Genomic DNA, 15,890 nt, shown 5'->3' with positions numbered 1-15,890 from the left:
ATTCATCTTCCGCAGAATATATAGGCCACTTATGTGGTCCCATTCATTTGATCGACGGGGCCAATGCAAATTTGATTATAGATTCATCTTGTTGGTGAATTTATTTGCTTTCAACATGATAAATCTTCCTCGATACCCAAGATCGGACATTTGGACATATTGAATATCCATGGATCTACTGTAGATGGATCACTCCCTTTTGTAGCTCCTGATAAATAAAGATGAGGCAGCCGTTCTAAGGCATTGCAACTTACTTCCTAGGAGTCACTGTCACGGGGCAATTGATTTCTTTGAGTCGGTAAGTAATTGAGTTGAGGCGAGTGGCTTCTGGGAATAAAAATGTATAGAGAGTTTGATAGGCCAGGAATCTTGAGCTCATACTACTGATCTTATAGTAGTGATGAAACATAAAATATGAATAGCCATACGTGGCCAAGTGTACCAAGCTATCTCTTTCTATATAGGAGATTGATTTCTAAGCCCTGGAGTAGGCCTACTTATTTGCACTAACTAGCGCCATAAATTTTACTTAGTGAAGAGGGGAACGGTCCTTAGTTCTATAGCCATGTCTGCGAACAATGGAAAGAAAGAGCTACAGGCACGCCACTGAGGGTAGCGGAGGTAAAGAAGGAGAACCAGGGTGGATGGAAGTAGTGAAGGTGGTCTGATAATCTACTATCACAGAACAAACGATAACTAACTAACAACACTATAAACTTGAATATAACAAATATTAATAACATAATAAACTCTCTTCTATAACGTAATTCACGGGCGAGCTGCGCACACGGGCGAGCTGCGCCACGTCCAAAGCGCGGCTCCTATCTAATGGGGGTAGGCCGGGTGAGCCTCACTCCAGCCTGTGGTTCCATTCTTAACTATGGGAACCAAACTTTTCATTTATATCACTCCGACCATATTTTACTATATGGCCCATTTAGATATTAGCTTATCCCTAATTATAATACTATCCTAGGGGACTCCTCCAAACAGGGCTGTTTGTAGATTGTCACGGCAAAATAAGATAAAAGAATTATCTTAATCCCAAGGTCTATGAATCATCTATTATACATGAAAGGATCTCTTTTCCAAAGGAATCAAGGACCGAATATCCGACTTGACATCAAAGATATATAATAATGATTTAATTATATCTGAAACAAAAGGATATAAAATTAGTCCTGATTTACCTATAAATCAGTCTCTTTCAAGTATCAATCTCTATTAAATATAGAAATTACTTTTGGAATATCATTGACTTGATTATTTATTATATTCTGCCTATCTTATAGGTACTACCCTAATCTAGTATTATTTCCTTTATAAATTTTGATACTTCTAAATTTAAGATACCTAGAATAAAATATCTAATTAAATTATATGATAAACCTCTTAAATCTCTTAAGAATTATATTAGAGTTTACTTATTAAAACCTTAGTGTTACGAACCGGCTGTCAAGCAACGTGAGTATACACAAACGTGTGTCGATACTTACCGCAAGCCGTTATCCTGCAACTGTACCGTAGCCGTCCGGGCCTTACACGGGCTCGAGTCTATAGGGATCCTTGCACGGTAATGCTTGATCAGGGGGTCGCCAGTTAGTCAGTCACGAGTGAGGTTATCACAAGTGAGCTCCCCAACTGGTTGGTGGTTTGTCCGCTTAGGTTGAGATGTGATTCCAAGCAAAGGTGTCAATCTGAGTCGTATTTGTAGAGTCCAATAACAATGAGTAAATAATCGCGAAGAACTAAATACGTGATGGGTAATGAGTGTTCTTATATATCTAGTCCGTCCTATTGCCCGATGGGACCGGGTCTCATCCGTCAGTGTGATCCGATCCCATCCCATCGTGGGATGGGACCTCGTCCTATCCATGCATGGGATCTATTGTTGGAATAGTCCCTTGGTCACGTGCTGGTCACGTGCACCTTTGTCGTAGTTGGAATCGGGTACAATTATGGTTTGTGCCGGGGAGGCCAGAAATGGCCTCTTGCGAACCGTCCCGTTCAATAATGGAGTATTCTCTCAGACGGCGGATAGTAGGCTGAATGTGGCCCTCGTGGGTGCCTGAGGCCTCAAGTGGCCTTCTGCCCCTTTCTGGGTCCGACAGCCAACTGATTGGTTCGTAGTTGCTCCTAGGAGATTCCTCCGTAGTGGGTCCGTAACACATGGACCTTAATAGAAATTAGGAGATATCTCCCCTATATAGTGCCTAAGCTTATAGGATTGATATATCTAAGTATTCTACCCTCCCCTAGAGACTTTAGGTTAGTTCTCCTAGGTCAGTCTCCTCATCAAAGCTTAAGTACCTTATCATACTACTCTTATCTAGTTACTATATTAATAGTTATAATAATAATATATTGTCAGCAATTCAGGCTGATTGTATGCCTGAATTTCTGGGATGAAAGTGGCCCTTTGGTCCAAAGGTTATGCTGGCTAATTCATCCCACGATCAAACATTTCTGTTGTGGAATGAATGATATTGTTTTGATCTGATCTATCAGATCAAAGATCATCTTCTCTCGTCCGAGAAGATCCGCAACCCGAGCCCCGTTGTTGGGATCAATGGTTGCAAGATGAGATGAAAGGACTCGATTATTTCGGATTCCTAGACCTTTCATCGGAACGCGAGCACTGCATTCTTTGAAATCAAACATGCACTTCCTTCTTATAAAAGAGGGGAAAACTGATCTATCACATTAGAATAATAATCAGATCAAAACAATGTTGAATTGCGGGATGACATAATCATTCCATCTTTTTCAGACCAGAAAGGGCAGGAAGGGCCCTTTGATCCCAGGAAAATCAGGCATCTAAGGTCATGTGACCTATTGATCCTGACTTTTGCTGACACTATTTATAGTACTACCGTGAATACAAGACTAGATATGAAGCCCGAGAAAAAATTCCTAGAACAAGTGCACAGTGTGGCATTGGTTATTTTACGATATCCTAGATTTCCCCTACCGCCCAAGGTTCACCTTAAGAAGTTTTAATACCCATATTATTTTCTTGAGCTTCCCACTCGTGAGGCCTCTAAAGATTGTTGGGGATAGGTACGCTTTCGATAGTATGAGATTGAATTACTGCTAAAATATCTCACGATAGCCAACATATTATGTACAACTTTAGAACCTTACTTCTACATTCTAGAGAACTATAAAGCGCCTTTCGATTTACTAACTATTTTTGATAGATTAATGGGTCATTTATAAGACTATCATCAGGACAAACTAAGGGAAATATGCTAAAATTATGTAGAGTTTCTGCTGAATAAGCTGAGCTATGTATGCCAAGTCTGGATTTATGCAGTAAATGGGTTTTTTCTTCACCGATGGGGCCCTAATAAAAACCCATGGGGCCCCATCGTGTAACGGGTTGAACCCGACGAGGGGCTTGTTGTCGATTCCGAGGAAAGCTGTACGCACTAGTACGGAGATAGACCAATGGGATCATTGAACAGTACTTGAGATGTGTTTTCTAAAATACAGGATGGATGTGCAAAATAAGAGGGTTGTGGGTGCTGATACAGCAGTTGATGCCTTCCACATTGTAGCTAGGAAGATTTTGGGACTCTGAGGAGGGACAAACTAAATACCAGTTTGTAGAAACACAACTCGAATTTTATCATGTGATTTATATTATATCCCTGCTGAGCAGGCCTGCTCAGGCTTACAACAAAATCTCTACTAGATTAATTTTGTTATTAAAACCCTAGGTATCAGCACAAGAAGTCAAAAAAGCGATATATGGAATTTGTGTAAAATTTAATGAGGTATATAGTAGTAGCTGGAACAATACCAATTGCTTTATGGTGTAACCGCTTTAAATTGTGGCGAAGTGCAGATCCTATGAGATCTGTTGTTTCAGGGAGAGGCATTTGGCCCAATCATAATCCAGCTCCAGCTCAGCTGACAGGGTCAGTGCGGGGTCACACGACGTAGGGTGATTCTCACCCGCACTCACCCGTCTCTCACCCCGTCTATTGCACACTCACCCCTTCTCACCCCCGATGACGTCAGGCTAAAGCGGCTCTCACCCCTTCTCACCCGGGCGACAGGCACCCGACTACTGTCCGCGTTTAAGCCACACGCCGGTCAGTTAGTAGTATGGTGGGTGACCACATGCGAATCCTGACTGTTATATGTTTTTGATTTTTTCCTTTGTATCTTTAATGCTAGCATCTGTTTCTCCTCCTAGGAGCACAATCCACAATTCTATATCGTTCCTCTAATGAATCTCATGCAAACCCACGAATTCTCGGACTAATTTTCTTTTTATATTCATATAAATTTAGAAGTAGGCTGAGCGCCTGTGATTATAGTACCGCTCAAGTTCAGATATGAAGTGATATGTGGTTTTGGAGATTCAAGCTTCATTTTCTTGAAAGAGATTTTTTTTTTCATATGGCGCAATTTGAGCACAAAGAAGTAGTCTCTAAGTTCCAATCCAACATTCAAGAACCTCGCCGCGTTTGGCATAAAAGCACTCGCAGCTTCAAGCATCACCTAACCCTTTCATCCCTTCAGAGCCTCTGCCCAGCAATTTATATTAATCCTATTTTTAGCTCTAATCAAAACAAAAATGTCTTATCAATGCTTTTGCTTAAACATGGCTCTAAATAATCCAAGTCAAGGTTCTTAAAGCTCTGATGGATATCTTTGGCGTCTAAGATAAAATAAAAGCTGAGATGATTCTTACAAAGAATCCATAAAACGCATAGAGTGGCTACGGGTTTGCTGTGGAATCCTCTGTAGGAGATCAATTTTTATTGATATAAAAACATCAAATTCAATGGGTCTAAGTCTTGTGATAGCCCAACCCTACGCTATCTTGTTTAAGGCTTTTTTCTAGGAGCATTGAAAGATGAGACTTCGAATCAAGCTCTTATATATAGCCCTTGTGTCTTTCTGCTTCTTCGAACGTCTTTATCTGTGGATTTGTATATATATGAGCTTATATGGTGATGTTTCTTTTTTAGTTCTCTTCAGTGCTTTGATCATTCTTTTAATGATCGAGTTATACGTGTTACTCTTTATCATATAACTACTTAAATCATCAAATATGTCTATTTTTATATAGGCATATTCCATTCTTTGTGCTATTCTCTTTCTTTGACGACAAGTCTTGATCAAATCTGATAGATAGATATGAAATAATTGAAATACGAGTAAAATCCCTTGGATAGGGAAGTTTAAAGTAGAAAAGTCTGAAAACCACTTAGTCTATAGATATACCAAAATGACCGCCTAGGGTTCGCTATTAGGCCAGTAGGATGCCTATCGACCAGTCTTACAGGTCTAATCCAATGGGCCTGGCAAGTTATCAACATTTGGAAGTTAACATGCGAAACAGAAGCCAGTCGAAACCCAGGATGGAGTGAAAAAGAATAAGAAAAAATCAAAAAAGAGAGAAAAGTCTGGCAAGAAAAAGGGAGAAACATCAGAAAAGATAGAGATATGTTCCGATGACGGCTCTGAGATAGACCTTGGAGGGTTACCTTGGGATCCTACAGAGCGGAAGTATCTAAATTTGAAGATCTCGATTTGCACAAATCATATTTTGATGCTTATAGGAAGGCTGGAAAAATCGTACAACCGCGAAAAGACAAAAGCAAGCGGCCTCCACGCCGACCAAGATGGAATTATAAGGGACAGGAGCCGTTAACCGATATTTTAAAGCTTATTGAAATAGAATGGGATACGAGAGAGCCTGATTTGGATTTAACATAATATTCTTTCCTACATATAAAATATTTATATACAGACAAAACCAACTAGCTATTTATATATTTAGTGATCTGCATGGTCAGATTCAGCGATATAAGGAAAGAATTAAGGAAAATATTATGCCTTTGTTCTTTGAGGAACGTCTTAAGCGGCTTGAAGCAGAAAACAATGCACTGCTATAAGGTTCTAAGATAATGTTTTAAGGTTAATTGTCTTTCTCTACTTTGAGGCTAATATTACTATTATAAATATTCAAAGATCAGAAAGCCAGAATTTGAGCGAGTCTACCATTAAAGAATAGCATATCTTCGAGAGACTAAACTCGCCCTTCAGGAGAAAGGCTTTACAAGCCAAGTTGCTAATATCCAGGCGATTCTAGCTGTATATCGGAGGAAATCTTTGGATTGGACTGCTGGACTTGTAACATACTGGTCAGGAGGGCAGTAGCTTTCCCAACCTAGACTATTTAGTTGGGATGAATTTGAAGCAATTAACAATGCCTGTAATAGATCTGAAAGTTTTTGGGTAGAAGGGGTATGTAACTCTTGAATCACATCATTAATATCATTGATTCAACCTTGGAACTTTAAGTCTCCATGCCAGTGGGTATATGTTTTCTAACATTAAACCTTACTAGTTATTGAGCTTGAAGAATAGATTGGTAAGTTTGAGCTTGATCTCGCCTTGTACTCCGTATAAGAATTTAACTAATTCTGTAAGCAGCCTTGGAATATCCTTAATTTGAACAACCTATAGTTCTAGTTAGTTATAGCCAAATATTAATTGTCTTCAACTTAAAGTCTCTAGTCCCTAATATGGATATCTAGTATAATATTGTACTTCGTCTTCCTGGACGGAATTGGTGGACAGAATTTGAGTTTTTGTATGACACTGGGTGTATGGATATTTTAATTTACCAAGACGACCTCGATCTTATCGCAGGGCCAAACTAAGATCTAATACGGATTGTCACAACTGAAGATTTCCATAGTATTGGTAGAAATCTTCTAAGTCCAATCATTGAACTCAAGGGTACTATACTTAACACAAACAGACACAGGATAGGTCCATAGATTCAGTTACCGTGTCGGATTGACACCATGGATTATCAAGCAAACCCTTCTTCTTTTGGAGTCCCTGGAACCCAAGATAATCCCTGGTTAGACGAAGGGTATTTTAGGAAATTTTACTATTACATGACTTCCCCTGATAAACACACTACCCTGAAGATAGCCGATAGCCACAATACCTTGCTCCCTATGGTTCCTAGTCTGAAAAAGAGGAACGCCTAAGCCTTATTAACCGGTTTATACAATATAAGGCTGATAAGAGCGTTCCTGCTTAATTTATTAATCCTAAAGTAATTAGCGATGTGGAGAGAAGTGATCTTATTACAAATAGACCTGTACCTCCTCGAGCAGAATCAAGGTCTTCTGATATTTGAAATTAAAATTAGAACTTGAACCTTGAAACTGATCTTGAAGCCAAGGTTCGGAGATTCTATACTGATTTTAAGTTTCTCACAGTTGAGGTTGATAGTATATTCGACTTGAAGTTCTCTGCACCGGTCCGCACTGATTTGATTTTCATGTATTCAGATTTCCCATTAGTTTCAATGTTTCAATGTTTGAATGTTCATGATTTTCCAGATCTGTCTTGAGTTGAACCTAGATTCCTCTCCAAGGCTATCCCAGAGAATCAATACCTTAATTGATAGATTCAAATGTTTCCCAGGTTGTTCAGGTTACACCTTCCAAGGTTGGTTCAACCTGCAAAGCTTTCCAAATTTATATATAGTTTAAGTTGACCGTTGAATGGCCTTTGTCCGCAAGAGATTTATATTAGCTAGCTTTCTTGACTCTTTAAATATTCTCTTCTCTCATTAAATCCCATATTTGCAGAAAGCATCTAAATACCTAGGTACTTCAGACCGATTTCTTGGTAATCAGATTTATCTATGGCATGGAGTAGGTAGCATGATATTCCCTTAGGATATATTTGACCTCAATCTTCCCATCTTCTTCCAGATGTCCTTATACCGTTTACATATCTTGCTCCAAAAACTTGAATTTGGCCCTGCATATTGACTTTGAAATGTTTACCCACATGTGCACATAACGATTCCAGATGTCAACTTGAACCCACCGCCCGGCGCGGTACCTCTCAAGGTTCCGCACCTTGTTCCTTCTCACTGGCAGTTCCCCACTTCTTTCTCCATGCCGCCTGCTATATGTCTTGAAATACCGTAAATTTAGGGGTAGGGTAGTTCAATGTTCTAATATTTTAAAAATAATAATAATAATATTTTTTTTATATCTATATTTTACCTTACGTGTTTTTATTTACGTATTTACCTTATATATTTACTTGACATATTTATATTCCAAGGTTTATTTGCTCTGCTTAGGAGTTGAACCGACGTTATTATTATATTACTAAGGCTAGATTACTCAGCATTCCCAATAGGGCTAAAAGCCTAGTTATAAGACCTTTAGAACTAAACCTTTCAACCTTAACATGTCTAAAATAACCTTGGAAATATAAATAAAAAGATTTTCAAGTCTATATAACCAACTAGTTAAAATAAAAACTACCTTCAACACTAAAGAATAAACATCAACAATTTCGAAATTGTCAACATCATAACATGTCAAATATGAAATACTGTCTTTCATGAAATACTTAAAATTCTAAAATACTATATAAATACCATTTTCAGTAAAATACTGTTTAAATACTATATAAAACCTCCAGGGCTGCCTAGGCGTCTTTTGTTTGATATGTGGTATTTTATTGGTATTTTAAAATACTAGACTGGCGCTATGGCTCCACTTACATCTCTTATCTCAACTCTATTATCTTAATTTCACACCGAAACAGTTGTCTTGATCTGAGCCCCGATATTGCTTTTGTATATCTACAGAGCAATATACCTTCCTATAACTCACTCTGTATGTGACCTGGGAGCTCCCCCAAAGTGAGTAATGGCGTATAACTAACCGTGGAATTTCACCTGGCAGAACCACCTCTTACCTCGGCCGAACGGGCTATTGTGAAGACCTATGGGAGCTGGGCCAACTTTATGTTCTTGTTTGGGCTTGAGCCATGGGATAACGACGACGTACAAGAAGGAAAGAGAATCCTCGAGGCATTTGCTGCAGACGACGACGAGTGATACCGCTTATCAAACGAAGTCCTTACAGTTGTGGCATGGAAATCTGGAGGCAACGTTTTGAAAAGAAGGCTGCTGAATCTGGAGTTGAGACGATGCTGGCGCGGGGAATGAAGAACTTGATTATTGACGTATTTTTTATCGATCATCCACCCTTGCTTTCTCATTAAATAAGAGCATATTTACCAAGCCTATCATAAGGTGATGAAGAAGCTTTAGTCTTATAATCCTATTGACTTGGTTGACATAATTCTCTCTTTAAGTATTGAGAAATATGCTAGTGTGAGAGAGTAGACTCCATAGCTATCTTCCGATCTCCCTAATATTCCTACGTATATTCGCTGAACCAACAATTTTCTAGTATTACATCCCCGAAAAAGATTCTATCGAACTTTGAAAGTCTGAAATATAATTGATTACAGAGTTTGTTGAAGGGATAAGAAAATAACCTCTGATGATTTGATAAGAAGAAAAATAGTGTTATCTCGCTTTTTTCCATGATAACTTCTGCTTTCATGATTCAATTTCAATCCTAGCAAAATAGCTCAACAAAGGAATAAATCGGATATCGGAGGAATAGTATCAAAGCAAACTTATTTACTGGCGAACTCAAGGCGCATTGATTTGATCGACAGAAAACTCCGTCTGGGCGGCTTTGGTGGTATTGTCGAAATCAGTGTCAGAGCTGGGATAATTTCGTTTATCGCGTGAGGTCTGTATCTAACCATAATTCCCGATACCAAAATAACATTTTTAAGGTTGAAATTCACATTAAACAATACATTGAGATTCTTCACCGTTCCTTTGAAGACATATTTTTGGTTACAATCACTCGGCATTGTGCATACATATGCGCAGCGATTGTTGTGATACCTCTAAAAATCGTAATAGAGATGCCAAGCTATTTTTTCCAATACTTGTCAACTTTCTACTCCGTGGCGAGACTCCAGAGAAGCCAGAAAAGTGGTATTCGGGTTTTGGGTCCTTAGTGAAACAGCTGATCAACAAAAAAAAGTTGATAGTCTGTGTGGTATCAGAACTTGAAGAATATCTCTGCTGGATGCGAGATCTCTACTGGTACTCTCTTAGCTGCGGCCAAGTAGGAAGCTCTATTCTCTACGCTATATACTCCCATGCACCAGCTTAGTTCTCGAAATGGATTAGGCGCGCTCGACGTAAGTCGCCATCCTCACATTTGAGAATCTATTTTAAGTGACAAATTCCCCTTGAGGAATCAAAATTGAAGGTATTTGTTGAAATTGTGTAAAATTGAAAAAAATTATTCCAACTTAAATTTATACCTAAGCAAGATGATTGGACAGAAAAAATTCTGCTCCATATAACGCTAGCTCTGGCGTCACGAAGTATCTATCCCATCAAAAAGAAGTGACCAGCACTTAATTTCAATATACTTCTCTATCTTGTGAATCCAAGTACATACGACCACAGGGTGTGGAGAACAGGGCTTCCCGTCCGCTCAGCCGTACTTAAGCCACACGCCGGTCAGTTAGTAGTATGGTGGGTGACCACATGCGAATCCTGACTGTTGTATGTTTTTGTTTTTTGCATTTTTTGTGTTCTAGGAAGCTTACTGACACTTCCTAATTGACGATGTAAATAAATTCCAAAGCTCTATTGACTTCTACTAGCTCAGGAGATGAGACAACAAAAAGACCATCTTCTGAGAGCTGATCAAACTATCACTCCTAACACTTACTCTATCAGTTCTATGGTCCATTTTAATAACCGAAAATAAACACAGTTTTATTTCACGAACGTTGATTGTCTGTCAGGTTCGTTCTTGGCATCAAGTCAAATCCTAAAAATATGGCTATGTATAGGTAGATTGGTGCTGATAAAAGAATGTGGTATGCATGTCTATCCGCTGAAATAATCGAAAAAGAGACAAAAAAGAAAGTCATGTTTATGTGAGGATCATAACTAGATCAGGCGATTGCGACAATTGTCATTTGCGCATTTCGGTCCACTCGCTTTCCCTTAAAAAGATAACATATTAGCCCTGGAAATCTGAAAAGCTCTGAAGAAAAAGAGCAAATGTTTCTTTAAACGGCCTCACAATAGCGAGGAAGAGATTCATACCAGAAGCGAAGGACCAGACAAAGATGTTCTCACCCTAGTCATTGCCTTTTTATACACACATTTTTGCGTCGCCCACGGGTGAACATTCATATCCAGAACAGCACTCGTCACTGAGGGTGCAAAAGAGGGGATCTAGCAGAAGAGAATTGAATCGAATGTTAGCATATGAAGCTCTTTTCCGAAGAACACAAGGTATCATACTCCAACACTCGCCATTCATATCAAATGGAACAGCAACACCAGCAACTTGAACAGCAGCCCCGAGAGCGGCGACGAGGAGAATGTTAAGGAATCTCATTCTGATTGCTGTAAATTCTTTGGATGTGACTTTTCTTGAGATGGAGTTTTTTCTTTTCTTTTCGAAATTCGAGAGTTTAAGCCTGAATGCTCTTGTTGCAACTTGGGAGGAGAAGATGGATGATAGTTCTGAGTCTGGGTTCCGGATATCTCGCTATTTATGCTAGTTCCCGGAGGATGTTCTCGACAAACTATTCAATTACATCAGTCCCATATTTCATTTTTGATCATCTAGAAACCGAAATTCCAGATGAATGACATGAAATTGATTTCCAATCTCGGATGGCCCCATGATCATCTCTGCCGGATTAGCTAAAGGAAGGGCCAACGAAGTCGTGCTAAACTTGTTAAAGCTTTTTTGCCTGACAATGACCGCATTGATCAGCAGGGGCCGGCCCCGAATCTCAGGGTGCGTCGGGGTCTCGTCTGACTCCACTCTTGGAATCGTACTGCCCGTGGACCCCGGGGCTGAAATTTGCAGAGTTTTGCTGGATGATCGGCAAATCCCCAAGAAACAGACCCAGAAGAGGAGAATAAATACTATTTATAGCAACTCAAAGCCAAACAGTAACGGGAGAAAAAAATAGGGTAATAGTAAAATTGCATGGAAAATAATAAACTGTGCACATGCACTTCATCTTTCGCGATTGAGAAAAATTTGGAGACTTGGGAAAAGAGAGTAAGATGTTCATTTTAGTCTAAACTCCTGACTTTCATTAGATAGTTCGTTGACAGATCTTGGATAGAAAAACAGTGAAAAGCTGTTGACATAAACCTTCTTTCTCATCAACAGCTGCGATCATATCCTGAAGCTCCTGAACAACCATATCTTCAAATTCCTTATATATTTCCTCAAGAAAAAGCTCATCAAAAACCCCTCTAACTCTAGCCTCGCAGGCCTTGTTCTTTTGGCCATAGTTTGCATATAAAAGACGATGTTGCTCTTCTGTCGCCAAGAGGAGTGCTTTGTTGACGAGCCAAGTGCACTTGTTGTCCGAGATATCTGTGCCAATTTTGCCGGTAAGGCTGCTATTTCCGAAAACATCGAGGTAGTCGTCCTGTACCTGGAAGTAGTGCCCCATTCTCATCATTATCTGATGAGTTTGCTGTAGATTCAAAGGCGTATCTAGCTCAAGCCAATACAAAGACAACGCAACAGGAAGGTAAAAGCTATAATAAGAGGTCTTGTACTGGACAATGGACTCATATCTCTCCATAGAAAATTTATCCAAGTCTACCCTGTCCTCAGAAGCTGTGATCATATCGCATAGCTGGCCCAGCTGTGTATGAAAAGAGGCTTCATGAAAGACCTCCATCAGACGCAAATATGACGGGTGGGTGCTGAACTGAGACTTGAGGATGAGAAAGATGGATGACTCTAACAAAACACCATCGTTAACAGCCATAATTCCTGTGTCTGGCTGTCGAAACCAGCAGGGTTGACCCCGCCGAGTGAAGGAGTTATCCATAATGTCGTCGTGGACCAGGAAGAATGCTTGGAGAATCTCCGTCAGCCATCCCAACGTAGTAAGAGCTTTGAATTCGTGATCATCAATTGCTCGTCCTAAGAGAATGCTGCCAGAATCTGGGACCGAGAGTCCTCTATTCAGCTTTCCGCCTTGCAGGTTATACTGCAAACACTGCAAATGGACAATCAATTAACTCAGAGGTCTTGAACGGATATTTTGGGAGTATACTTCAATCAATGTACCTTTTCAAATTTTGTGGTAACTTCTCGAGGTAAATTTTGCCGGTTGATATATTCGAGGATGTCAAATTTAATTGAAGGCAATATGGCCTCAAAATCAGTTCTCCGGGTAGGCTCTATGCTCTTTGTAACGATATTCATTGCCTGGCGTAGTACCTTTCGAGCTATAAATTCAAATGATCAAGTTCAAGACTCCAGGCTCGGCTATGAAGCATGAAAATCTATGAAACTGAACCTGTAGACTTCCAAGGTCGCTCAGTCATTAATACTTATATTTCTTGGATTAATGGACGTTTAATCTGCACGTGTGGGCGTCTAGGCATGAGATAATGCAGTTAAATATTTGGAACAGTGCTCTAGGGCTGTTATCACAAGACTTCCTGACCTCTCATACAAAACATTTGAAGGACTCGGAGTAGGCAACCACTTTCGGATTGTAGTTACACAACTGTGCCATTCAAATGTTAGATAATGACCCTTACTGATGGCAAAATAAACATTCAAATGTTCAAGTTTGAATGCACTCCGAGTGAAGCTGGTAGTTACACAAAACTTTGAAATTTCCAAAGTTAGTGCGTGGCAAATACGCACGTTCCGACCTCGGGAGTCGAATGCCCAGGTGATCTGGATGGTTTGGATATATATTCCAAGGTTTCCAGAACATCATGATGCAGCACTTGAGTGGATTTGTTAGGAGCTACATACTCCAAAGCCGTGTTGAAATCTTTTTGTTGAATTTTGAAATTTAATCTGAGCAGGACTCGCATCTGTCAATACCAGTAGGTATCCACGTGGGCACATCCATCATGATGTATCCATGTATTTTCTGCACGGTGCACCAACCTTGGAAGACATTGTAGGAACTTGAAGTAATCCCAGCTCTTTCCATGCACATGTGGATTCAAGTTCCAAAATTTCATACAAAGTTTATGTAGGTGTACCTGATTGCCTGCATATGCAGTGTCACTGTGGCCTTCCAAGTTTCACTTCCGAGTCCTCAATCTCCAGGACTGGGAAGTTGGGCAGCTAAAGAATTTGAACTTGAATATGATTCAAATACTATTGAGCTGCGTGCATGGACCGGAAATCACTTGTCACTCGAAGATGTCCAGGTGCACATGTGACCTCTGATGATCATCACTTGAATTTACTAGTATGTATCTGTCGTGCGAATTTCCCAAACTTAGCTCCTCAGGCTAGGATACTCCTAGGAGGCCTGTAAACTTTCAGATGCCTCTTGCCATGTAATGCACAAATTTACTGTTGAAAATAGCTTTAAACCCTATAAATCACTCTCAGAAACTCCTTGTGATTAGAATTATTCATCGTGAAAACTTCATTAGCTGTATTGAAATCTCCAGCGAAAGACGTACGAGCCAAATTCCGCTCTCACATCATGACTTCTTATCTCTACTCCCCGCAAGACTACTTGGACAACTTTGATAGTCCCCATACAAAGCTTCTTCACCAAAGCGGTGACTCCCACCAGGTCGCATTATCTCTCAAAGAAAGATACAAAGCTTTTCCAGAAGCAGATGTCTTGAACCTGGCATCTGTTATAGCAGACCTGAGAAAAGCATCTTCTGACTCGAGTCCGCATAGAGCAGCTGAGAACCTGCATAGTATGATCAGGAGTGTTACGGAGGTAACTGCTTCTTTCCACACGAAAGACTATTCCTTATCTTCGGACACGGTCGGTATTTCGATAGATGACCTCGCGGCTCACTCTATGCGTGATGCAATCCAGTGGTGGGCACACTGGGACAGGTCTATGGTGGATGACTACTGGAAACACATATACATTGCGTTTTCCACCATCCCAGAAGACGTCGCCATTCCCCCGCAGCATTTGTTGGATGGAGAGTTTCGTCTTCTGGGAAATTCTCTTGCTGAAATGTTGGATGGTCTTCGAAAAGAGAATGTTTCTGCAGACATTATAGCCTTTATGGAAAAATGTCTTCTACAACAATACCTTGTTCAATATCTTGACAAGAAGGATCCCAAATTCAGCAAGACAATTCGATCTGATTCTGAATGTCGAGCTAGATGGCGAGATATTATGGCGAACACATATGGCTCTACTGCTACCCTCATGGCTGCGAATAAGTCAAAGTCGCCTGGCCTTTTCGATACTGCTTCACAGATGACAATCACTATGGATACCCTGGCCATGGAACTAGTAAGCAATTCGCTTATTCCGGCTACGGTGAATTCTCAAGAGTACCGCCAGTGTCTAGAGCCCGAATTCAGAGGTGTCTACTTGAAGTACATGAATCTTCTCCACATGATTCCGACTGCGCCACTTCTAAGTCGATACGTGTCTTCTGGCTTGCACTTTATTCCCGGCATGGATGGCGCGCGGGAGAGAAAGAAAAAAGTCCGGTTCCCCATGTCGGTCTCGTTGCGGAATAAAGTCCGTTCCTATAGTCAATAAGGACATATTCTGATGGATTGTGAGATATCAATACTATAAAAACCTTTCAATAAACAGCAATATTTTGTTCACCCGATTATCCCTGATGCTCTTGGCGGAGACAGAAAATCAGCATCTCCACCGCCGGCTCTGTAAAACCCGTACAAGCAGGCTCTATTTCTGCATTTGAAAACTCCCGTGTAGCCTCCCACGGCCTATTTGTTATTAAAAGTAGTCTTAATTGAATCCTGAGTTGCTTTCATGATACGGACTGATTGACCAGATCGGCTTTTGTCATGGGGAATAGGCGACTACCTCTCCCTCGAAGATAGTAGCAACACATGCATCATTCCACGCACGCGCTCTCTCTTTTCATTGCCAAATATGTCACATTGCATATGTATAGACTTTCAATTACACCATACTTCAGTCTATGTATGTCGGGTGGCGGGGATGGTCTTCCTCAA

General features: G+C 40.2%; 4 protein-coding genes across 4 annotated transcripts; 2 read left to right on the top strand and 2 right to left on the bottom strand.

The window, feature by feature from the left end:
• Positions 1-8,513: 8,513 nt before the first annotated feature.
• Positions 8,514-8,908, top strand: N7483_011561 (uncharacterized protein; the record flags this gene model as incomplete). The annotated part of the gene is made up of 2 exons (XM_057094988.1): positions 8,514-8,529; positions 8,754-8,908. The coding sequence occupies 2 exons, from the start codon at positions 8,514-8,516 to the stop codon at positions 8,906-8,908; spliced, it is 171 nt and encodes a 56-aa protein (XP_056940959.1).
• A 1,943-nt stretch (positions 8,909-10,851) lies between these two features.
• On the bottom strand, positions 10,852-11,303 carry N7483_011560 (uncharacterized protein; the record flags this gene model as incomplete). Its single annotated transcript, XM_057094987.1, has 3 exons — positions 10,852-10,902; positions 11,039-11,115; positions 11,207-11,303. 3 exons carry the CDS (start codon positions 11,301-11,303, stop codon positions 10,852-10,854), a joined length of 225 nt encoding a protein of 74 aa, XP_056940958.1.
• Positions 11,304-12,018: 715 nt separating this feature from the next.
• On the bottom strand, positions 12,019-13,151 carry N7483_011559 (FPP/GGPP synthase family protein; the record flags this gene model as incomplete). Its single annotated transcript, XM_057094986.1, has 2 exons — positions 12,019-12,942; positions 13,014-13,151. 2 exons carry the CDS (start codon positions 13,149-13,151, stop codon positions 12,019-12,021), a joined length of 1,062 nt encoding a protein of 353 aa, XP_056940957.1.
• A 1,255-nt stretch (positions 13,152-14,406) lies between these two features.
• Positions 14,407-15,444, top strand: N7483_011558 (uncharacterized protein; the record flags this gene model as incomplete). Its single annotated transcript, XM_057094985.1, has 1 exon — positions 14,407-15,444. The coding sequence occupies one exon, from the start codon at positions 14,407-14,409 to the stop codon at positions 15,442-15,444; it is 1,038 nt and encodes a 345-aa protein (XP_056940956.1).
• Positions 15,445-15,890: the final 446 nt, after the last annotated feature.

Source organism: Penicillium malachiteum (assembly GCF_028827825.1).
Source record: "Penicillium malachiteum strain IBT 17515 chromosome Unknown utg000005l:1.0-9002435.0:326005.0-9005861.0, whole genome shotgun sequence".
NCBI classification, from domain to species: domain Eukaryota; kingdom Fungi; phylum Ascomycota; class Eurotiomycetes; order Eurotiales; family Aspergillaceae; genus Penicillium; species Penicillium malachiteum.
This window is presented reverse-complemented; position numbering and strand designations above follow the sequence as displayed.